Source organism: Tauraco erythrolophus, chromosome 1 (genome assembly GCF_009769465.1).
Source record: "Tauraco erythrolophus isolate bTauEry1 chromosome 1, bTauEry1.pri, whole genome shotgun sequence".
NCBI classification, from domain to species: Eukaryota; Metazoa; Chordata; class Aves; order Musophagiformes; family Musophagidae; genus Tauraco; species Tauraco erythrolophus.
Genome location: NC_141465.1, coordinates 104436482 through 104460341, shown reverse-complemented (window position 1 = coordinate 104460341; position 23860 = coordinate 104436482). Strand labels below are relative to the sequence as shown.

At 42.4% G+C, this 23860-nt stretch overlaps 2 protein-coding genes across 5 annotated transcripts in view; one reads left to right on the top strand and one right to left on the bottom strand.

Annotated features, from left to right (window-relative positions):
• The first annotated feature begins 1680 nt into the window (after nucleotides 1-1680).
• On the top strand, nucleotides 1681-15308 carry ESD (esterase D). Of its 3 annotated transcripts, none has more exons than XM_086612038.1 (9): nucleotides 1681-1740; nucleotides 2605-2680; nucleotides 3614-3702; nucleotides 5944-6042; nucleotides 8734-8858; nucleotides 9750-9869; nucleotides 11521-11619; nucleotides 13702-13869; nucleotides 15087-15308. In XM_086612038.1, exons 2-9 carry the CDS (start codon nucleotides 2613-2615, stop codon nucleotides 15165-15167), a joined length of 849 nt encoding a protein of 282 aa, XP_086468164.1. In that variant the 5' UTR covers nucleotides 1681-1740; nucleotides 2605-2612; the 3' UTR covers nucleotides 15168-15308. The 3 variants fall into 3 exon arrangements, with proteins under 3 accessions (XP_086468164.1, XP_086468172.1, XP_086468181.1); XM_086612046.1 differs by lacking the exon at nucleotides 1681-1740 and adding an exon at nucleotides 2011-2089; XM_086612055.1 differs by lacking the exon at nucleotides 1681-1740 and adding an exon at nucleotides 2432-2456.
• Nucleotides 15309-18286: 2978 nt separating this feature from the next.
• Nucleotides 18287-23860, bottom strand: part of LRCH1 (leucine rich repeats and calponin homology domain containing 1) — a 136227-nt gene continuing 130653 nt past the window's right edge. For both annotated transcript variants that reach the window (XM_086620528.1, XM_086620533.1), the window contains one exon: nucleotides 18287-20657. In XM_086620528.1, coding sequence (XP_086476654.1) covers nucleotides 20544-20657 — 114 coding nt within the window. In that variant the 3' untranslated portion in view covers nucleotides 18287-20543. The remainder of the gene's footprint in view (nucleotides 20658-23860) is intronic.

Sequence of the window (23860 nt, the reverse complement as noted above, 5' to 3'; positions counted from 1 at the left end):
TTTGTACCAGCTACATCCAAGTAGAAAGACAGGATAGGAAAGCTGCTCTGGAAGGCAGAATGGGCAGCCCAGGTCCAGGGTCCAGCAGCTGCAGTTCAAATTGACCTGCTGGGAAAGTAGAAAGTAACAGGGGGACAAATTTGTTGGTACTGTGCCGTGCTAGAATGAGAGGTTAAAAATAGAAACGAATTATTGTCACACTGGCAAAGCAAGATGATCAGACTGCAAAATGTTCTGGGCAAAAATAGTTACTGCTAACGCAGTATATGGTACGAGACTAAAAAGAGGGAGAGAGCTTTGCTGAGGACACTTTTTTGGCAACTGATGAGCGTGTTTAACTACTTTTTTTTTTAAAAAAAAAGATCCTGGTGGACGAGAAGCTCAATATGAGCCGGCAATGTGCTCTTGTGGCCCAGAAGGCCAACCGCGTCCTGGGCTGCATCAAGAGGAGCGTGGCCAGCAGGTCGAGGGAGGTGATTCTCCCCCTCTACTCTGCCCTTGTGAGACCTCACTTGGAGTACTGCGTCCAGTTCTGGAGCCCCCAACATAAGAAGGACATGGACCAGTTGGAGAGGGTCCAGAGGAGGGCCACGAAGATGATAAGAGGGCTGGAGCACCTTTCCTATGAGGACAGGCTGAAAGAGTTGGGGCTGTTCAGCCTGGAGAAGAGGAGGCTCCGGGGTGACCTTATAGCGGTCTTCCAGTACCTCAAGGGGGCCTACAGGAAAGATGGGGAGAGGCTGTTCAGGAGGGCCAGTTATGATAGGACAAGGGGTAATGGTTTTAAAATAGAGGGAGGTAGGTTCAGGTTGGATATTAGGAAAAAATTTTTTACTATGAGAGTGGTAGAACACTGGAACAGGTTGCCCAGAGAGGTGGTGGATGCTCCATCCCTGGAGACGTTCAAGGCCAGGTTGGACAAGGCCCTGAGCAACCTGATCTAGTTGGAGATATCCCTGTTCCTTGCAGGGGGGTTGGACTAGATGACCTTTGAAGGTCCCTTCCAGCCCTAACCATTCTATGATTCTATGATTCTATGATCCTTTAGCAGCAGGAAGTGGGAAGAATTTGGGTTATGAGCAAGATGAAAGTGCTGACAAGTACCTTCTTTCCTTTGTGATCTCTCAAGTGAGGTGTCATGACAAAAACTACCTAAAATGGAATTTAGTTTTATTATAAAACCAGGAGTCCACCAGGCAGCAGCTACGAAGAACAATGAAACACCGAGGAGAGGTGAAACATCACAAGTTAGTGATGCTGTGGCCCTGCTTCAGGCTGCTTCAGCAACTTTCTTCCCCCTCGAGGTCTTGGCGGTCGAGGGACAATAACGCTGACAGAAGCACTTGATGCCTGGCCTGGCTCGCTATCATCAGATTCTCTGCATTAATTTTTTATTTGTTCCTTCGTTTTACAGCTCGGTTTTCCTTCCCCAGCGCTGGGAAGGCGGCCTCTGCAGCACGCAGGTGCCAAGGCCGGAGGGCCGTTCTCCTCCGGCCCGGGGGGCAGAGCTGGAGGAGCGCTGAGGAGGAGGAGCGCAGCGCCCGCAGACACGGCGCACCCCTCAGCTCTCCCCAGGAGACACCACAGGCCCGCGGCCGCCATGGCAGGCCCTGACCGGCCGCCGGCAGGCCCCGCCGGGCGCGGGGCGGGGAGGCGGGCGGGGCGGCGGGAGGCCTCTCCCGCACAGCGGCCGCCCCTTCTCCCGCGCCGTCCGCCGCTTCGTCCCGCCGCTCCTCCGCGGTAAGGGAGCCGGGGAAGGGGCCGCCGAGGCGGCGGGCGGCACAGGGCGGGGTGCGCGGCGGCTCGGCGGGCGGGCCGGGGCCGCGCTGCGGGGAGAGCGGGGCGGCGGCGGCGGGCCCTGCTGGCCGAACTGGGGGGATTGAGGCCTGTGGGTGTAACCCAGGGCGGGAGGGTGAAGATGGAGGCGCGGGAGAGCGCTGTGGTGCAGCGGGCGGGACGGGTTGTGCGGAAGTTTATCCCGGTAACTGAAATAGGCGTCCCGAGCCACGTTCTTTCCCCGCGGGAAGCAAAGCCTTCCGCTTCTCGGGGAGGCCTGTGTTTCTCCTGTCCTCTAGACTTTGAGAACAAGGTAATTAATTTCCATCAAAGATGATTACAGTCCTCACTATTGCGGTAATGAGTGACTGGCTACTGGCAGGCATGGCGGCGGGGAGCTCGGACCAGTGTGTTCACGGCGGAGGTGGCGGGCTGGCGGCTCGGCACGGGCAGCTCCATCCAGGCAAATAAACCACAGCACCGGGGGTTTCTTGTCCGGCAGCGGTGGTGTTGGACAAGGAGCGATCTGTGGTCACTGCAGGGTTAAAGGCGGCTGGCGATGGGGGTCTGTAGAAAAGCAGGAAGGCTTCGTCAGCTCTGCTCTCTGGAATTCAGCTCCCTCACCCCTCCGTTTCTATGGGGAAACAGAAAGTTCACGAAAGATCAGAAAGTGTTTGCAGGTGGTGTTTTCCTCTGAAAAACTGTGGCGTTAAACAAAGATGCTTTAAGTTGTATCCCACTTTTCTGCTTCCATAACTCACTGTAAGTTAAATCCGGAAATATTTTATTTTCAAATTTAACTTGCTCCTTTGTTTTTACTTTTTACAGTTAAAACCATGGCACTGAAACAGATTTCCAGCAACAAATGCTTCGAGGGTTTCCAGAAGGTGTTTGAACATGACAGGTAACACTACAAAAGCCACCTATATGTTTAGCATGGGGCAGTGAATACATACTATCGTTTCTGTCAGTGTTCTTCAGCAGTCTGCAGGAAAACAGTGTCTTCTCACCAATATCCGTATTTCAGTGAGGAAATGAGCCAAAACTGCTGTTTTGGCTGTGTTCTTGTATTTCTGTGTTAATATTTAACATCTCAAGTAGTGATATAGTGCTGCAGACTTGAGACAGAAAGCCAATATTTTTGCCTTTTAAGATGAAACTCCATTACTTTGGCTTGTCCTGTTTGCAGCACGGAGGACTACTGTGTGTACAAAGTTCTAATCACTCTACTGGATATTTCACTTTTATGCACTCTGTCAGCAGACAGGTGCAGTAGAGAGATTCTTGTTGTTTGACGAAAGAGAACAGAAAAACATTCCAAAGGAAAAAAAATCATTAGTTATGTTTAGATAAGGTTTTATTGGCACTTTTAGGCTTTAGTATGAATTGGGCAATTGGTTACTCTGTAGATTTAGCAGACTGAAAATGCTTCTCTCTTGGTGGGGTATGCTGTGAATTGTATGTTCTGTGAGTCACATAAATGTGTTTTTCAGTAAAAATTACTTTCCAATTTAATAGGCAAGGCTCAGGTTAAGTGTTGCTGGGGTTCAAAATTCAATTTTCAGGCTATTGCCTGTTAGCAACACTGCAAAACTGTGGCTTATTTGTAAGTCTCTGTTTTAAACATGTTCACAATACGGTAGGAAGGTTAGCTCTTGTCAATTCAACAGTCTAAGGCTGAGTTTTTAAATAGCTTGTCACTTTACTTTTTAGTTGTTTTAATTCACTGATCAAATCTCTCTCTGAATGAAATACATTGGTTCAACTTTCTTTTTTTAATGTTAGTGACCGTGTTAATCAAGTAGTGGTAATAACAAGGAGTGTTTTATTAATACAGTGCAGAGCTGAAATGCAAAATGAAATTTGGAATCTACTTGCCTCCAAAAGCAGAAACCAAAAGGTGTCCTGTGCTGTATTGGCTCTCAGGTAAGTAACATGAATTTTAGTAACTTTAAAAAATATAATCTTAAGCATATTTAAGCTCCTGTGCTGCAGTTATTGAAAACCTGATGTAGAGGTACTTCAGTGGCAGATCTTGCATTCTACAAAAGGTCATCTGGAACACGCGTTTACTTTAAGCCTGGTGTGATAAAGTTGGATGCAGCCAACTTCAGGGGGTAGCCTACCAGACTGTGTTCTAAAATGCTCAGTGTTCAAAATGTTGTACCCTTTTCTTCTAAAATGTGTGTAGTTTTTTTGCTCTAAAACATATATGTTTAAAAGTTCTCCCGAAAGGCCTTCCCATTGGAATGCCTCCTGCTTCCCTTTGTCTATGACGGATTGCCTCAGCTAACAGGATAGGTGGCAAAGTCTAGCCCATGGGAGCCAGCAAATTTATCCTCTGGTTCCCACCATATTCTGAGTGCTGTTTTCCAGGGAGCAAAGTGGTGAACTTGGAAAAGGAAGCGCTGTTAGCAGCCTTGGCGCAAGCTCGTCTAGAGGGGCCAGGGGCTGAAGAGGGTTGTGTGGCAGGAGTGAAGTTGTCTCATCCACAGCATTGTTTCTCCATCTCTTCAGCTCCTGTGGTGTCCTATCCAACTGTTGTCTTGCTGGATGTAAGACAAGCTGGGGTGAGACTCTGTGGACAAACATGTGCTCCCACTTACTCTGGCTTTGCTCCTCTCCCCTGTTCCTGTTGTCTCCCACAGAGCTGGGTCTTGCGCCAAAAGCGCCTAAATAATTTAAAGCATTGCTTTCAGAATGATCAGATTTATGTTGGTGATGGCTCCAGGATTAATTCATAGAATCATAGAAGTATAGAATGGTTTGTGTTGGAAGGGACCTGAAGGATCATCTAGTTCCAACCCCCTGCCATGGGCAGGGACACCCTCCACTACACCAAGTTGCTCAAAGCCTCATCCAACCTGGCCTTGAACACTTCTAGGGATGGGGTATCCACAGCTTCTCTGGGCAACTTGTTCCAGTGTTTCACCACACTCATTGTAAAAAATTTCTTCCTTATATCTAGTCAAAATCTACCCTCAACAGCTTTTTATTTTCCGTTATTCAAAATGAAAAGCAGAAGCTCTATCTGTTCTGTAATTTTAGGAGCTGCTTTATTGATGCTTGTGTTTAGAAGATTGGAGAATTGACTGGTAGTTTGGAGACTATCTCTTTGGAGACTCTCTCTTTGGAGACAAAATAGCTAGTAGGTCTGATTCGTAGAATGACAGTGGACTGAGTGAAAGGGTTTACCCTTGAATTTGGAAGCATCAAAATTGTCTGAAGAGCTCTGAGTCATGCAGCACATTTGGTTTTTTGAATCTAAGCCATGCTTTCTTGGCTAGTATATCAGTCATTGGGTTATTTACAACTTGTCTTCAGAGAAAACTAGATTCAAATGGCTCAATAAAGAAAAATTGAAATACTGGTGGGCAGTACTATTTATTTGTAATTGGACTTCATTTGGGCCTGCTGCAGTACGAAAGGCTTGGATTGCTGTGGGGTTTGGAGCCATAGTTCTTGTGGGCCTTCATCCTGTCTAAAGGTTGTAGGATATAAAATGAAATGGGTTTAAACTGGAAGAGGGTAGATTTAGACTGGATATAAGGAAGAAATTCTTCCCTCATGAGGGTGGTGAGGCGCTGGAACAGGTTGCCCCATCCCTGGAAGTGTTCAAGGCCATGTTGGATGAGGCTTTGAGCAACCTGATCTAGTGGAAAGTGTCCCTGCCCATGGCAGCGGGGTTGGAACTAGATGATCTTTAAGGTCCCTTCCAACCTAAACCATTCTATGACTCGATAATTTGACACACTACAAGTATAATTCTGTAATGCAAACAGCTGAAATGGCGGTAGAGAGAAAAATGTAGTTGCAGGGTTAGATGTCAGAAGTTAACAGTCTTAACCTTGGCAACGGTCTCTGTAGTCAATGGATTTAAATACGCAGTGCTTGAGGAAGCTGTAGATGCCACATGAGTAGGTGCTCAAGGGGGTACAGAATACATATTGATCTGGTTTTGATCAAATGTTAGTGTGGCTACATGTGAAAGTGCAGCTGTGTCCGTTTCTCTGGGTTATTAAGTATTGTTGAACGCAGTGAAAAGACTTGTCCGTGTTTATGGAGATAGGAATTGCTCTTATTTTTCAAAACCTTTTCTGTCAAAAAGGTTTTTGAAACTGGTATGCTGTGAGCAATGTGTAACCAATTATATTTTTTTTTCTCTAGGGTTAACTTGCACAGAACAGAATTTTATAACGAAAGCTGGTTTTCATCAAGCTGCAGCTGAATATGGCCTCATTGTAGTCGCGCCAGACACAAGCCCACGTAAGTTTTGGCAAGAGATATGATAACAGGCGTTACACTGAAGCACGCTGTCTTTATCCTCAAAGAATGGAGTGCTGCAGTTTGCCACAAAGTGTTTTGCCCACCTGGGTCAGAATATGACCTCACCTGTATATCTTGCATTGTTTGCTAGATTATATTGTCTGTGTTCTTAATAACATGGTAGTGAAGGTTTGACTTTTGAAACTCCTTTATTGTCTAAAAACTAGGTGATTTAGACTAGTGGTACTAAAACTAGAACAAAGGGGCCATTGAGTTTGGTATGAAGGAGGAGGGAGAAGAAAAGGAAAATGTTATCAGAGACACTTGCCTGCCCTTTGTGGCTTGCTGAGATCTGCAGAACTGCGTTGTCACACAAAGATGCAATATTTACTCTTTATCATATTCTGTCTTCTAAAGCCTATTAAATACATGTCTCCAGAGGATTCCAATACTTAGAAAAGCAAACCAGCAACCCTTCCCCCCTGCAGCTGCAATGGACTGCAGATGAAAGGCTTTTTAAAATGATGTGCTGTTGTTTGTGTAAGGCTGAGCTTATGTGTGGTATGGGAAACCTGAAAATGGTGGATCTGCAGTTACTAGAAATACAGTCTTTTGGGGATTCAGTGTATTATTGCTGGATTATTATTATTGTTATTCAGTGTATTTGCTGGATTCTGCTAAAAGTCTCACGAGTGCTGTATACAAAGGTGGCAGTCTTCTAATATTTCCCAAGCTTTAATGGGTCAGATCTGAACACAGGTAATAGGGGAATGAAGTGATGTTCTTCCCAGAAAATATTTTTCACATCTAGGTTCTCAAGTTGTGTCAGGACAAGAAAAGAAATGCATGTTTCTAATGAAGAAGAGGGACAGAAGAGAAAAACTTGTGTATTAATGAACTTTACACTTCATTGTTGCTGTCTGCTGCAGACTAGAGATGGGCAACTAGCCTTTGCATTATTCACGTTATGTCAGGATTAGAATTACCCTTGGGTAATTATACTGGGATGTGTTTTTATTGTTGTCTGTGTAAGTTGTCTTTATCGATGTGAAACTGCATTTGCATAGTTCATTGCTCTGACCATTTTCTTTTAAAACCTTTGCAGCTTCTCTCTTGCCTTCTTGTCTAATTAAACTGATCAGGATTGCTCTGCTATTTAGATGAATTTCAGTGTGTGTTTCATATTATACTCAGATTTTAGCTCAGAGACCCCAGATGTTCTTAAATCCCTTCAAGCTGTCTGGAGAAAGAAGTGAAGAGCAGTTCAAATGTAATCCCAAATTGAGAGAAATGTAGAGAAAACACTTTACTCTGTAGTTATGACTCCATGAGAATTACCTTCCAGGAGCTAGGAGATGTATCTGGATGGGGTGAAAGACTGTGTGAAAACCTGAAATACCTGTCATTACAGACCCTCTGACAGGCTTGGCTTTACCAGACAGGTGTGCTGAGCAGTATTTTGCAGGTTCCTTTTCAAATTTCTTTTTTCAATGTTTCCTTTAAGTTTCTTCTGGCAGAATCAGCGTTGCCTTCATTGCTTTGCAGGACTTTCCGAGTTTTTATCCATCTCTGAGGGACAGATAGCAAACTTTTAATGTCCAACATGTTGCGTATGCACCTCCGGTGGCTGTTACAAAATCACTCAGTGTTCAAGGGCACTTCACTGGAGCAAACACAACTTTGATCCTTGTGAAAATCTGATTTCCCGCTGTGGCAACGTGGCAGGTATCTCTGCACAAATCGTCAGGGACTGTAAAATTTCACATGCATTTGCAGTGTGTTCTGACAGTGGTGGAAAGCCCATGTAATTTTGGATTGCAGAAACTAGGAACATTTTGGAGAGAGGGAGGCCGTTATTTCCTGTCACGTATACCTTGAAATATTACATTCCATTCTGCAAACCAGGCTGGTGAATCACAGGCTAATCAAAGGGAGAAGAAGTGAGGACTGGATGGGATCTGTTGACTTTCAAGGAGACATCTGCAAATTTAGTTTGAATGTGTAGCCTTGGAAAAGAGGATAGAAACCTGCAGTTATTCAAAGAAGAAATTGCTTAAGTTTTATGGGGAGTTATAGGCGGGAGCAATTAAGTGAATTGCGGAAGAGGTACAGTTATATCCTTAAAAAATGATAGGGACAGTAAGTGTTGTTATGCTGTTGGATGTTAAAAAAGGAGGTGTAGCAGACGTTATTTGAAGCACATAAACTGGTCTGGACAAACCAGTTGGTGATACGTGATTCTGTCCTTCTAGGGGAAAGAAAATTTTCTACAGTTCTTTCTTCTCACATACTTTCTTGTTCTTGATAGGATGAGGTCTAATAACTGAGGTAAGCTGATAGCACCAATTGAGAAGTGCCAACTTTTGAATAAGTCCCTGGGTAAATGGGATGAAGCTTTACAGTATTAGTTTAAGAGAGATCAATATGTCATGTTTATTTATGAAGGGATACTGAAACAAGTTAGAAGATGCATCTGTAAGTAATACGTTAGTGGCATTTTGAAGGTGATGTTGAAATAATACTTGAAACACTGAACTAGTGAATGAAAATCTGAATTGTCTTATGGTTGGAAGGGTAGAGGCATTTTGATGGAGAAACTCATGTCTCGAGTCTCTAATTTGTGATAGGTTTTCCAATCCTGAACATCTAGTAAAGGAAAGACAGTAAATATAGATAGAATTTTCATGATAGGTGGCTGCAATATTGAAGGAGAAGACGAAAGCTGGGATTTTGGCACCGGTGCTGGTTTTTATGTGGATGCCACTGAAGATCCTTGGAAAACAAACTATAGGATGTATTCCTACATAAAGGATGAGGTAACTTTTCTGCTGGGTTCTCCTGGAAGGGGTGTGGTTCAGTCATGCTCTTTGTTCCTAGCACCAAGCACCTTTGCTTGATAGCCTATGGATGGTTGGTTGTATTCTTGCTCTCCTCTTATAAAAATGATTTATTATTTCTCTTTTAATCCTTAGTTATTTCAGTGGCTGGATTTACCCAGTTGTTAGGCCCTTCCTCCCCAAACAGTTACTACTCCTCAGTAGAACTGAGGAGGGAGAGAACAGCACAGAGGCAATAACACTTGGCTGGGCCTGAGCAGGAACTCCTTGAGTTGGCTTTCCTGCTGGAGATGCTGGTTGGCCTACACTTCTAATCTTGATTCATTAGTTATTCAGTCTCTGCTCTTATAAAATGTCTGCTCTGCTGCTTCTGGAGCAACGCTCTGCATTTCACTGCACCAGTACTTCAGTTGTATTGCTCGTTTAGACTGTTCTTACTGTCTGTCTTGGGAGGGTGGGGTGGTGGTTTGGGTGTTTGTTGTTTTTTCTTTGACTGGGTGTAAAAGGAAATCCTTGAAATATATATTAGAAAGGTGAGTGTCCAATTTGCCATTTTGGTCACTTACAGGAACACAAATTTATGTAATGAGACTGTTTATTAGGAAATTCCCACATCTTGTGTTAGAGGGTTATGGTAGATTCCTATAGAGATACTTTGAGGTACTTATTATCAGATTGTTTCCTTTTGTTTTTACAGTCCTGTTGAGATTGCTTTCAGGCCATGATTTCAAATGTCAGGCTAGAACCAAAGCTGTGCCTTAGGTTACAGTGACTTGCTGGCATTAAAATGCTCTAGTTATTTGTGTACTACTTTGCCTAAACGTACTCAAGTTGCTTTAATGTTTTTATGCCACTGTTGTTCCTTTACAGCTGCCTAAACTAATAAATGCGAATTTTCCAACTGACCCTGACCGGATGTCTATTTTTGGGCATTCCATGGGAGGTCATGGAGCTCTTATTCTTGCTCTGAAGAATCCTGGAAAGTACAAAGTAAGATATAATACAGCTTGTCTGAGGTATACTAAGGCTTATACAGATTTCTATAGAAGTGAAGAAAGAAAGCATAATACCAAATTCCATTACAGCATTAAATATATAACAGTTTTAGTTGTCACAGTTCATTGATACCTAGTATTAGAATATGGAAAAGCCAGAAACACCACTGTGGAATGTGAGTGTCAGTGAAATTTAAAAAAAAAATCTGCAAATTTTAAAAGTTGAGTTCAGTTTCTTTTGGATGATGCTATAGCTCTTCCAAACCAATTGTTATACTTAAGTATTGACTTCTAGCTCTGGAGTTGTGTGATTTGCTATATTTTCAGATCTTATCTTGTTCATTTTGGAGCTTTTATTACCAGCAAGCATTTTCATCGTCATTATATGTCTGTTTGCTTAGAATTTACTACAGAGTCTGTTAACTCCATCTGCTAGCAAGTGTAACTGTAAGAACCTGAACTTCACCTGGAATAGTATCCAGAGGACATTTCCCTCCTCCTCTTCCCCTTCCCCTCCCTTCAGATTTGCATGTCAGCTTTCCTAAAGATTGATTTTTGAAGTATTCGAGGTGCCTGAAGTTGTGTGTGTTTGTGTTCTACTTGAACCTAAATCAAACATGCTGGAACTGGTTTGCCTTTTCTTTATACTCCTGAGGTTTGAAAGAAATTTTGTTGTTCTCTTTGGAGATACGCTTCTGCAAAATGCATTTCTGAGGGAGAATCAGGCACTGGTGTTTCAGAGATGAGGGGCTCTGCCTTTGTGGATCAGTCCTTTCATGGGCTGTCCTGTCCCTGTACTTTGTGATCAGCTGCTGCAAAAATGGAACTGTGTTTTTGAAAACGGCGTAACACTTGCTCAGTGTCATTAGCTTGGCATTATAAGAGAGCTGAATGTAAGATAAAGCTTTATTTTTGTTATCTCTCCTTTTTGTCTTTTGGAGCCAGTAGTTCAGAAATTTCCATTTTCACTGTTGGCATTTAACTGTTGGTTGTATTGTCTAAAAGAATTAAATGTTAAATTGAAAATACCAAACTCCACGAGAACTGGCAGTGGCTCAGACAGTTTGTTGCTATTTCTTGCAAGATAAGAGTAGTAATATTGATATCCCAGGGCCAAATCCAAAAGAAGCATAAGAATAGGGCTTGGACTTCTGACACCTGTACCTGGAGTGGTGATCTGAAGTGCACTGTTCTTGACCCCTAATCCTGGAGGTAGCTAAATTCATGAGACACTGTTGCATGCTCAGACTGGCTGAGCAGCCCCGTGCCTCAGGCCTTTCTCATGCTGTGCCAATATCCAGTTGGAGCTGAAATAGTCCCGCACTTAGACCATGCTGACCAGACAACAGACTTGAGATGCTTCTCTGCTGCTTCAGGGAATTCAAGCCAACATTTCCCAGCAAGAAAAAGAACGGGACGTCTAGCCCTGCCTCTTGAAGCTTGGCTGATGTGCGAAAAAGGAAAGCAAAACTGTGGATCTAGAAAAAACAAATAAGAGGGAAGTAGGATAATAGTTAGGATGCCTAGTTCAGAGAATTGGTGGGGGAGCCGTGGGTTCTGGCACTTTTTGTTTGTTAGTTAGCAGAATCACTTTTCTTAATTCATACATGTTGTTTTGTTTTTTTTCATGCTTTCCTGCTGAACAGTCTGTATCGGCGTTTGCTCCTATCTGCAACCCAATTCAGTGTCAGTGGGGGAAGAAAGCCCTTGGTGGATATCTGGGATCAGATGTAAGCAAATGGGAGGTATGTGTTTCAACCGCAGCCCTTCAATAATGCGTGAATGAGTTACCTGTAGATACATGGCTGCAGGAGCCTGGAATAACGCTCCGGTACTGGTACTGCTGTTTTAGCACACCTTTAAGCATGGGTCAGCGTTGTATGTTACTGGTGGGTATGACTCCCTGTTGCCTGGTGGTGCTTATAACAAATGTAATGTGATAGCAAGCTCTCATCAAATTGACTAAATTCCTCCCTGTTTTATGAAGATCTTGAAATCCAGGCTAACAGGAATTACGAGCAGTCTGAGACTTTCTCTAACGCATGAACACAGCAAGCAGTTTAAAAGAGAGCTAGGCAGCGGCCCATCTCTTAAAAACTCAGTTTTCAATACTCAAATCAGCTGTTTTTTGTAGGAGCCTGAAAAGAGAGACTGCTACAAACTGTTCAGAGACTAATAGAATCATAGAATTATGGAATGGTTTGGGTTGGAAGGGACCTCAAAGATCATCTAGTTCCAACCCCCCTGCCATGGGTGAGGAAACCCTCCACTACACCAGGTTGCCCAAAGCCTCATCCAACCTGGCCTTGAACACTTCCAAGGATGGGGCATCTACAACTTCTCTGGGCAAAATGAGCCTTGTGGCATCTGCAGAGGCAGCCTGTTGGAGGCAGGTAGCAGAGGAGCCCTTTGGATAGCTGGAAATTGTTTTCCCGTAGAACAGGGTTAAAGCGGACAAAGTTAAGTTTTAGCTCCAGTGCCCTAATTATGAAATATAAGTAGCCACAGAGGAATGGCTATGATACAAAAATGTTTCTGGGCATGTTGCTGCATTATTTCGGCAGTCCTTCAGTATTTTAACCTCGGCATAAACATTGCACTGCATTTCTAGAATTAAGTGAGAAGGGATCGTCGTGACCAGGTACTCTGATTTCCTGGTAAATAAACACAAGCTGCAGTTAAATCCCTTGTATATTGGATTAAAGTGTCTCTTAGGAAGACTTGCAGGTCTAATTAAAATGTTACAGAAATGGAGAGCATTAGCTGCTTTCACAATTGTTACTAGAGTAGTTTGTATCTTTAGATATCGCCAGTTAAACTTGCTTACACTTAACTTAATGAATTTATTTTGAAAAAACAAACACATTTTCTGGCCCTTTAACTTGCTTTGGAGGTCTTCTGCAAACACAGTCCAGTAGATCAACTGCTGGCATCAGGAATAGACTTAGACCTGCCTTTGGCACAGGTAGACAACCTCTGATCTTTGTATTTCTCCTTAAAATTGTCGTGTAAATATATACAAGGATCATTTTATACCGTGGCCACAGTCCTTGGCTGAGTCCAAGCTCCCAGTTCCATTGCAGTGCCGTTTCTGGATCCGGTGGCATCCTGGAAGCATGGCTCTGATGCCTTAGTGGTAGGACTTTGCATTTTGGTGTCTGTTGGTGATCTGTCTTCTCCACTGCCTTAAGCACTTCTCTAGATTTTTAAAGGATTGTTGGGTTTTTTGAGCGTGTACCAAGTACAAGACCCCACAGGAAACATGTTCCCCATTCATAATTACTTTTTGACACATGTATGTTAATACTCTTTAATTTATGCTGTGTGCACTGTTTTCGTTTCTCAGTTGTATAAAGTTTTCTTCGTCAAATTATCATGGCGATATTCAGGTTAAATGCCTGCTACGAGCATAATTGTATAATGGGGGTGTTTTGACCTTTAGCTGCCACAATAGTTACATCAGGATACAAAGTTATTTTGGCAGGATCTAGTTTCTGTACAAGCATGTGAATTGGTACCAGGTTTTGTGGCTGTTCTTTGATTCTGTATGAATTTAGCCCTGGGCTGGATGTTCTATGTGGTGCACAAGTGATGTCAAACTGCCAGTTGGGTAATTTCTTAGGTCATGCTATTTACCCTTTTTAAAATGTGGGTATTACTTTTCAGCTGCCTGCAATTTCCCCAGTTTTTTGCTCTTCCAGAGTGTAATTTGGTGTCCTGATGGATATCAGCCAGTACCGTACAGATGCCATTCTTTTCTTGCAGTCAGCAAATTTGACCCAGTCGAACGTGTGTACGTGAATGTCGTTTCTCTTTTATTCCTGCAGGCATACGACGCTACACAACTTGTGAAGTCCTATCCGGACTCTCACCTGGACATCCTGATTGACCAAGGCAAAGATGACCAGTTTCTATCAGCTGGCCAGTTACTGCCTGATAACTTCATCGCGGCCTGCACAGAGCGGAAAATCCCGGTCGTCTTTAGACTGCAGCAGGCAAGTTCCTTCTGCAACCCATGACTGTTGAGGTGTTGCTTTCTGATTTTGGGGGTTATCTAACTGGTAGCAAAAAGGGTGTCTCTTCACTAGGCATCCTTTTACTTACCTGTGGGTCTGTCCCTGGCCAAGTGAGGAAGAGGATGGGAAGTGATATCTTCCTTAACATCAGCCATCGAGGAGTGGGATATCATAGGATCATAGAATGGCATAGGCTGGAAGGGACCTTAGAGATCATCTAATCCAACTTCCTTGTCATGGGCAGGGACGCCTCTCAACTAGATCACCAGATCAAATATCCATCAGATTCAGCTGCATTTCCCCACTAGGTGGGGTCATGACTTCAGTTTCAACGAACTGATCTGTTGATGGTAGCTCAAGCTGCCAGTGGTCGGCTGCAGAAGCGGCGTTAATGATTTTTACAGAGTATCACAGTCATTGTTCAAGCAAAGCGACAGATGTGCTTTTGCTGGATTCCTCCTCTGTACTGGGGGAATTGCGTTCAGCAGAAAACTTTGTGATCTAGTTTGCATGCGTTTGTGTAAATCAGGAAAGGTATGGATCTGCTTGAAATCTTAGAACCATTTAAAGACCCAGGTGGAAGGATTGCTCTTTCCTGTAGTCAGTGACCCAGAACAGCACTGTCCTGAGAGCATTAGAGTCTTTGTAAGCAACTGACAACTTCAAGCCAGACCCAGTGAAGGGCTCAGCTGGGGAGAAGGAGGGATTGTCCTCTCTGATTTATTACTAAGGGCTTTTAGACAGCCTTGCACCAAAAGATACAGTTAGTGCTGACAGAACGGAGCAGTTAAGAGGTTTTCTTGTCATTTTAGCATGGTGCTGGAGCAGTAGTTCAGACCTGGGCTGTGTTCTCCTTATACCCTGTGTTTTACCAGTAGGGCAATGCCAGTGAGGGGAACTGTTCTCTCACATTGTGTCTCGCTCTGCAGCTGGTGCTGTTACCATCTCTAATTTATGTGCCCAGATTAGGGCAGGTTAAGGTACTTCCTGTTTGTTTAGCTTTCTAGTGTTCATATATACTTCACCTGTTAGTTAGGTGTCCTTTAAAGTTTTTATTTGTAATACAGGTATTTTTGATGTCTTAAAATAGATAAAAACAGAAGAGTCATGAACTTTCTTAGAGGAGAGCTTAGCCTGATTGCTTTATCATGAACTCTGTGTTATTTGCTGATCTCTGTGTTGCTGTTCTTTTCCAGGGTTACGATCACAGCTATTTTTTCATTGCTACATTTATTAATGACCACATCAAACATCATGCAAAATACCTCAATGCTTGAACCGTTTGGATGTGTCATCTGTCCAATAGGAATCAAGGGACAGGGCGGAACTAAAGAAAAATCATTTGCTGAAGTAGTGTCTGTAAAATGGAGCTCTTCTGATTGTACTGCTGAGAAAAATAAAAGTCCCACTTAATTTGATGTGTGTGCTTTGGAGTAAGTATTTTGAAGGTTCTTGCATGCTTCAGAAACTCTGTTAACACCATGAAGGTGCGTGCTGTGTCCTAGGTCCTCCACTTGCCTTTGTTTGTTGCTGAGTGTGAAAGGCTTATGCTGTGTTTATGGGTTTCTTAGACTTGACAGAGAGGAAGCTGAGAAATAGATACGAAAAATGATTATCTATCCGTAGATGATCTGATATGTCATTGCCGAAAACGTGTGCTTATTTTAGTGAAGGTGGCAGAATTTAGGCCTGACAGTTGTAGATCTAGAGTAGTTCTTGGTGGTGTAATTCTGCCAGCTACCGTGTGCGGGGCAAGAACGCAGGTTGTTCCGGTGAGGTGTTTATCTTGCGTTCCAGTGATCACTTGGAACCTCTGCGTTCCTGTAGTTCAGCTGAACCTGCAGTGTTGCTCAAACCTGGACTCACTCTTGCCAGAGGAAATACAAGGGTAGGAGTGGTTGGCTTTTGTAAGCAATGCAATTAATGCTCTCATGTTGCTGCAGCCCCTGCTACATTCGAGGTTGCCAGGAGATAGATCGGAACTGGGAACTTAACTTACGTTTCCGTTGGTGGTGACAGGCTTAAATTGTGCGTTCACTTTTATCGATCTGCATCTGCCTATTTCTGAAGTCAGCAGAGAAGGCTGGGAAGGTACGACTGTGTGTTGCAACCGAATGTAAGTTTTCCACACTGTATAGGTTTACCACAGACACAGAATTCGTCCTCTCATGTAAAGACAGGGCACAGACATAAAAATTTTAAGCCACAAGTGCTAAACACAGGTTTTTCTGCTTGCACAACAGCAGAATTGGCTCAGAGGCTTGTTTAATGTGTGGCAGCTGCTGCTAGTTGTTTCTCCTCCTTGAGCAACCAGGTGACTGCTCTGCTGTAGCCAGCAAGTGACTTGCTGGGCTGCATCTAGTGCTGGACTGAAGCCAAAGCGCGCTGTGCTTGTGCTGCAGCCTCGTGCCAAGCACCACGAACAGAGCAGCCGTGGAGTCGGGGCGTGCAGCTTGGTGCAGGCGCTTCCAAAGAAGATGTGTATTTCTGTTTGTGATCTGGCAAACCTAGTGTTTTTTTTCCCTAATGCGTTCTGATAATTGTGTTTAAGGGAAAGGGGTATATACTTTTTTTTTTTAATTCCCTAACAGGAGCGTGTGCACCTGCATGTTATGTTAGAGATGAAAAAGCAGGTTTAACCCTGCAGTTTACTGTAAGTGCTTTTAAACTGCCCTTTTCAAGCTGCTGGGTTAATGGTAGGAAAAATCTTGCCTTGCATGGTGGGGGAAAAGCCCTCTTTCATAGTTGATAAATTTATATGGCATAGTCCTAAGTTTCCCATTGTGCTGTGGATAGCTGTGGGGAGTTTTATTTCCTGTATCCTTAATTTACAGTCTAGCAGGAGATCAGTTACCATATCAGCATCCCCAAATAACTGCCCAGCTACAGTTCTGGAGCTGATAATACCCGTCATATTTTCCACTTGGTGCTCCTAATAATTGACTGCCTTCCTGCACCTCTTGGTGAAACCTAGAATTTACACACACTGCTGCCTTCCTCCTTGAGAGGCAAGTCCAGTTGCCTGATTTGTGAGCGGGAACAGATTCTGGTAAGTGGCTGATAGGCTCTTGTGAGAATCTGTGCGAGGTCGTCAGATCTCTGCTGTTGGCAGTGCTTGAACCTCAGCTGGACAGGGCTGTGGAACAGGCTCTGCTCTCGGTGAGGAGCAGCACCAGAGGACCGCTGCAGGACTCTTCCTGCCTAAATTACACTGATCCCAAGGCAGCAATGGGTCTGTCCTGGCTTTGTATCACAACAGCCACAAAGGCCCTCGGCTCCATTGGCAATCAGAAGCAGGATCTCCCCAGGAGATGACTGCAGAAAGATCCTCCCCTTCCAAAATCCACTACCAAAAGTGAACAAACACAGCCATAAAATCACCTGGTTAAGGTCAAGGCTCTTCATTAGAGAAATGAGAAGAGAGCAGAATCTGTCCTTAGATGACCTCAGAAGGAGAAGGCTCCATACTATGCCTTACAAGCAGTAGGCACTACTACCTGTTTCTGCAGAGACAGGAGAAGGATCAAGCAGCTTGTTGCAGCCCTGTTACGTTGGGTTATCCCCAGGTCAGAAAAGGTTACTGCAGTATTGCTTGGATTCACTTGGAATAAAGAAATCATCCAATTTTGTTTGCTAAAGCGAAACCCCGCAGAATAATCTGCATTTCAGAAGGACGGCAGGGAGGGAAAAAAAAGCTGCACTGTAGAGCAAAGTGGGAAGTAAAGCAGTAAAACGAATGACTCTCATAGGGGGATGTTGCAGGAGCAAACTGACAGTGGGGTCTTCCTTGTCCCTGATCTGAGCCTGCCGGCTCACCCAGCCCTGGAGGCACAGGGTGGTTAATTCCACTGCTGCTGCTCACTATGTGACTGGCAGGAGACCTGGAGCAGCACAGCTCCAGGAAGTTTCGTGGCAGGACCTGACTACTCAAGTTACTAGCCAGATCCTATTCCTAGTTTAGCTGCAGAATTCCTTTATTTGGGTCACATCGTATTCGTCTCCATCCCCAAATCCTCATCCATTGTTCCCAGTGTTAAGCTCTCCAACCACCATCTCTTTTACAAGAAACTGTCAGTCACAGGGGTAGTCGTTAAAGGGTTTCTACAAATAAAATAGTTTAATTTTAAACTACAGTAAAGATTCTTCTATATACATTGTGTTCACTGCTTAGCTTAGTGTGTTATAGATTCGCCATGCATGTTTTATTGCACATATAAATAGTATACAAAGGTTCATGAAGATTCTTTTTTTAGCCATACAGGTTAAGACTGCATAAAAAAAGCTGTATTACAAAATATTTAGAGCTATTTATTTACAGCCAACTTCAAGCAAATACTGAAAGACACTATCAGGAGGAAAACAAAATTTTAATTATGAAAAAACAAGATTTGTCAAAATAATAATAATTACAAAGCTTCATGTTGCCATATATACATTGTAAAAAAATACTCAGGAAACCTGCATTTTATCCCTCAAGATGCAGAAATCAATATTCCTATTTTTATACTCAAATCTTCGAATGCTTTTAAAATCTGATAAACTCTGACTTGAAAACTTACTTTCTTTACATTGCTCATGCTTTTTGACAAAACAGATATTTGTGCAGCTCTGTAAAATATTAAAATACATTTTTAATTTAGTGTTAAAGTGCACAGTACATTTTATAGGAAACAATATGCTAGCTGCCAATCCAAATCACTGTTTAACTCAAATGTTCCCTCTGCAAAATAAACGCTTCCGCTTTGGTTGAAGTGACTGGCTATTCCGTGCACACGGTGCTGCCTGCGAGTCCCACCTTCCTCCTCCTAACGCTGTCAATACGTACCAGCGCACCGGCAATTTGCGGTGTTAAAACACGCAGTCCGCATTCCTATACGGAATTAACCATTAAAAATCTGCTAGTGGAATACTGGTGGTTTTTCAACGCAGTGGCTGTGTGAAGGGGTGTGTCACTTTGCCTGGGTACGCAGCAGTGACACGCCTGCATCGTCCTTCCAAGAAGCCTTGGATTATCCGATAGTCCTCTCCGCGTTCTCTTGCTTACGTATTTAGTCCTCCCGCCACCCGGTGCCTCTTTTTTGTCATTCTGCGTTTCCAACTACCTGCTCCCGCGCCCGCGGACCCCCACCGGCTCCCCTTTTCACCACGTGCAGCTTTCCTGCCCCGCTTGCTGAAGTTACATCACCGGCTTCTCGGATGAAAGAAAAAGGGATGTTCCAGGTATCGCGAGAATCGCTGTGCTGGAACTTTTTGATGGAAACCATGGGATGTTTTAATAATAAGTTATGCTTTTAAAAACCTCTTCAAAAAAATTAAAGTAGCAATGAGAAAAATAACCTTATTTCCTATTGCTGACGTGGGATGAGAGGTCTGATCCCGCAAGCATTCACTACAGAACATTGTGCTTAATTCAGTGGGAAAATGATGGGAGACTATACGGAGAAGCACTGTACCCAGCAGGTTTTGTCTGGAAGATCAGGTCTTTGAGACTGCCTTTGGCGATTTTAATAATTTCATCTCCTCTTGAAGGAATCATTGAAGAAAACGATTAAAATTTTTTAGCTACCTGGCAAATCTTCTCGCTAACGTTGTTGTGCTGTTTTTTATTATTTGTCCCGTAGTGCTGTAGTCTTTAAAAGAAATCAAGTTACAGTGCAAAATTATATTTCAAGACACCTGATCCTAATGCACATCATTCGTTTTGTTGTGGCAAAAGTTAAATGTCTTGTGCATAGTAATATAAGCAATCAAAAATATTTGTTCACATTTATTTTTCAAGTTTACATCTTTCCTTATTTTTTTTTTCTTCCTTAAACATCTATATACAAATAAAACGGGTGTGCTCTCAGTTTTAGCCAATTTAGTCTAGCGGGGGGAAAAATGCTACTGGAATGTAGGAAACTCAATGGAATGCAGACAAATTTTTACCAATGTTCCACAAATTCAAGAAATAAAGAATGCCATTCCAGCTAGCTGTTCTTTTAATAAAAGCACCTATTTTGTTTGCTTTGTATCTTACATATTAGAAAATACAATTTACGGAGATCTAGACCTACTGCACACCAAGTAGAATAAAAAAAACCCTAAATATTTATATTAAAATAAAGTGTTTAACCACAAAAAAGCAGTAATAAAATACAGTTTCCTAATTTACATTTTGCATCCAAAGGATGAATAACAACTCACTAATAAATAATATTTATATAAATATTTTATGTCTGGATATTTTTAAAAGGCAATAGCCCAAAGCAACTGCAGAAAAACCTAACATGGTTAAAAGTCTGATTTACTCTCCCTCCCCACCCTGCTAAACGATTAAAATGATTCTTAGTTTAATAATATGAAGGTATCTTGCTGCAAGACAGCTGTGTACTCCACACATTTTTACGTGGCAGAGAGGTGGCTGCATTAGTAAGTACTGTACAAAGTGAGCTATAAAAGCAGTGAAGCGCCAGTTTGCTCTAGAAAAATGTTTCTGTTGGGTTTCTGGTTTGCAGTTCGACGCATGTGTACAGTCTGAAAGACGATTTTAAAATCAGAAGTGTCAGAATACTCTCGGAGCACGGGTTTTTGTCAATGCAGTTTGAAAAGATGGGCAGTATTTTGATTCTTTGATGGCACAGTGGAGCTGGTTAACAGCAGAGACAGGGGTTTCATGTGAATAAAGCTTGTTTCACTGTGGTTACATCTAGCAATGCTTGAACTGTTATGCTCACTTTTACCAAGCCCTTTTCTTCTAGGATGTGATGTGGTAGGCAGAGCTTCTCCTAGAAAAAGAAAAACAAAGGAGTAAAGATTAGGATATTCAATACCCACCGCAAAACTTTGCTTTACACGAACACAGTTGGAACACAATGCCCAGCGAGAAGGAACCATTTCCTATTTTTAATTAAAACAACTTCTGTGATTTTTGACAGGAAGTCTTTGATTTTGCTGTCATTTTACCCAGGAATTAGTGAGAGATCTGTTAATATCATCTGTTCCAACCCCCCATGGCAGGGGGTTGGAACTAGATGATCTTTGAGGTCCCTTCCAACTCTAACGATTCTATGATTCTATATTCTGGGCCTCAGAAACGAACCTGTTCTGTGGTCATTACAGTATGTAAATAAACATCTTAACTAAGAGCGAGGGCCAGCAAGTACACGCTGAACTTTCACCTCACTTTCACCGTAAGATAACGTGGCATTTGCCCGTTATTACATGTGAGTGAGTCTGGGGACAGCAGGCTGGTTTTATCAGTCAAAAAAAGTTCTGCCACTCAGCTCTAGACAGGTAGGTCTTGGGCCCAGGACACGTACCTTGCGAGCCACCCATTGGCATTTATGGACAAGTACGTGTAATGTTGTGTGTTCAATGGGCAAAGTGCTTCATTCTGAGTAATTAGCAGCTTATTTTGGAATATCCAGGAATCAACTCTAGTCACCATGAGGACGTAGCGATTGCGGCCAGGATGAAAACCTACTAGCTGCCCACAGAGGCTATCACACCAGAAGACAGTTCAACACTAAATACCGTATCTTCTATAGGTAACAAGAAACTCCCCAGCGAATAATTACAGAAAGTCTTGCTCAAACAGGCAGCCTTGTGTCATGATTGGCGCTCTCTCTCTAAAAAGAATTTTTTCTTAATGTAACTGAGTATTCCCGTTAATTAAATCCACAAAATTATGAAATCAGGCAGCAGGTTTATAAAAAAAAAATTAATGGAAAGGCTAGACTACATCACATAAATCATAATTACAACTGTGAGACTCATTGTCACAACACTGAAGCCCAAAGTGTAAGTGGAATGACAAAAATATACAGATAGAAAAAAACCCAAACAACACTAATAAACACAAACGTGGACGCAGTGTCTGGCTCATAAACTCCTTAAACCGTGCATCGCAAATTGCTTGAAGTTTGAAAAGGCACCATCTACATGATCGAACCTTCTGTTCTTTCCCTAAGCACCCGTACATGACCATCAGCAGGCACTGAACACTGATTTTTTTCAGGAAGAGAGGGTTGTTTTGATATGCTCAGTATTGGCTCTCTTGACTGTTCAATAAACTTTAAGCTTCTAAAACCACTGATGCATTTGAGATTATATTTCAATTAATTGCCTGTTGTCCTCTAAATATTCTTCTTGCTTCTGTAATGTCAACTAATGGTCTCTTATTTTAACTTCAAGCAATCCATGGTCCTTTGTCCCCTTTCCTCATATTCACATTGATTCTGTCTCGGATTTAAACATCACTAATCTCTTCCACCTCTCTTCTCAAGATATACTTCATGCAGCTCTAGTCCCTTCCCTGACCTCTATGAATCCTTAAAACTAAATATTCAGGATGATGGAACTGGAACATACAAGAACAATTAATACTTTTTTTTAATCATATTGTGCACCTGTGTTTAATTGCTTTCTTCTGCTTCCACTGTTATCCAGCCTTTGCTCAGGAAATTTCCAGTGAGACAGAGCTCCAGCAGAATACTACTAGTTATAAACTGGTGCTCCACTTCTGATGTTTATGGCTTTCTTTTGTTAATGAGTACTTCCTTTATGCACAACCAACACTTAGCTTGCTTAAATTTTTTGTGAAGTTCCTCACAGCCTACTTGAGCCCCAATGAGAGAAAAACTTACCTATTAACTACTGAATCTAGAAAGTGAGAGCCAAACTTTATTCACAATTATGGTATCTTATACTGATAATTGTAATTTATCTATATTTTATGTTTACATTTTAGGTTTACTATTTAAGATGTTTTAATATTTATTATTTTATGTTTAAAAGATTTCTTTAAACTTAATTTGTAATTGGTTTTTTTAAGGTTTGTGGTTACAGCCCAGAACACCAAACAAATAGCGTGGATTTCTTCTGCATGCATAGACTCCAAGAAACAATTTCAGACAGATAATTTTCAAGGAGCTTGGCTGAGCAGATCTGCAAGAGATGGACAACATGTATCTCTCCACAGAGAAGATCCTGCAACACTCTGGTGATCTGCTAATGCTGGGTTTCCACTTACATGATGTTTGTGGATTCTGATTCACTAAACAGCTGTGGCAACAGCTTCCCCATTCCTGCCTGCTCCTGTGCCCCTCTCTGCTGGAGCTATTTGCCTAGTCAGCACAAAGGAATATCGCCATCTTGCAGTCATTCCAGTTCATCACCCAGATTTCCATTCCAAACTTAAGCTAAATTGGTCATTTAAGTTAAGACACTGGGTTCTGCAGTTCATTCTCGTTCATTCTTCTCACTGAGATACTGACTTGTAAGCTGCCAGAGAAGGTTCTCCCCAACTTTTATTCCTCTGGAAAAAAGTGTCTTTTCCAGAGAAATACATAAATATATTTTAGGATGCAAACTCCTAAACTGATACCTGATTATCAGTGGAGTAGCTACAAAGAAGGTAGAGACAGTGTTATTAAATAAAAGGAAAAAAAACCTCCCAAAACATTTCTACTTCAAATGTACAATTTTACTAAAAATATTTTGCCTATCTAATGTCTTGAGATACAGTTCATATAAAAATCTTCAATACTCTGATTCCGATAATTTTCAAAAATAGTATCTTTCTCTTATTTACTGAGAATGCAAATCAGACATCTGAAGTGACATGATATTCTCTCCACTCTCTTCTTCTTTCTAGGGCCCTTGCACAGTAGCCTCTTGTTTCACAGACTTGGTGGCCCACAACATGCCAATATTTCACCAGTCTTCCACACTAGACAAAAAGGCATTAAATAAAAATGCCTGCTGAATCCAGTATCTGAAAACTAAGTGATGAGTGTTACAAGGCTGAAGGGTAGGGATTGAATCCAAAAGCACAACCACAGAACAACCTACCTTGCTAGTTATTTATGTTTGAGAATATTCTAAATATTTTTCTATTGAAGCTAAATTTGTTGAAATAGCCACAGTTAAAGATGTTTCCTTCAGAAAAATTTAAATTCTAAACTTACCATTTTTGTGGCACCTTACA

What these genes read in the sequence shown, in the direction of transcription:
- ESD (XM_086612038.1), top strand. Translation starts at nt 2,613, where the DNA reads ATGGCACTGAAACAGATTTCCAGCAACAAATGCTTCGAGGGTTTCCAG. An exon ending in TGTGCTGTATTGGCTCTCAG is followed by an intron (nt 3,703 to 5,943) that starts GTAAGTAACATG and finishes TTTTTTCTCTAG; the next exon opens with GGTTAACTTGCACAGAACAG. An exon ending in ATTCCTACATAAAGGATGAG is followed by an intron (nt 8,859 to 9,749) that starts GTAACTTTTCTG and finishes GTTCCTTTACAG; the next exon opens with CTGCCTAAACTAATAAATGC.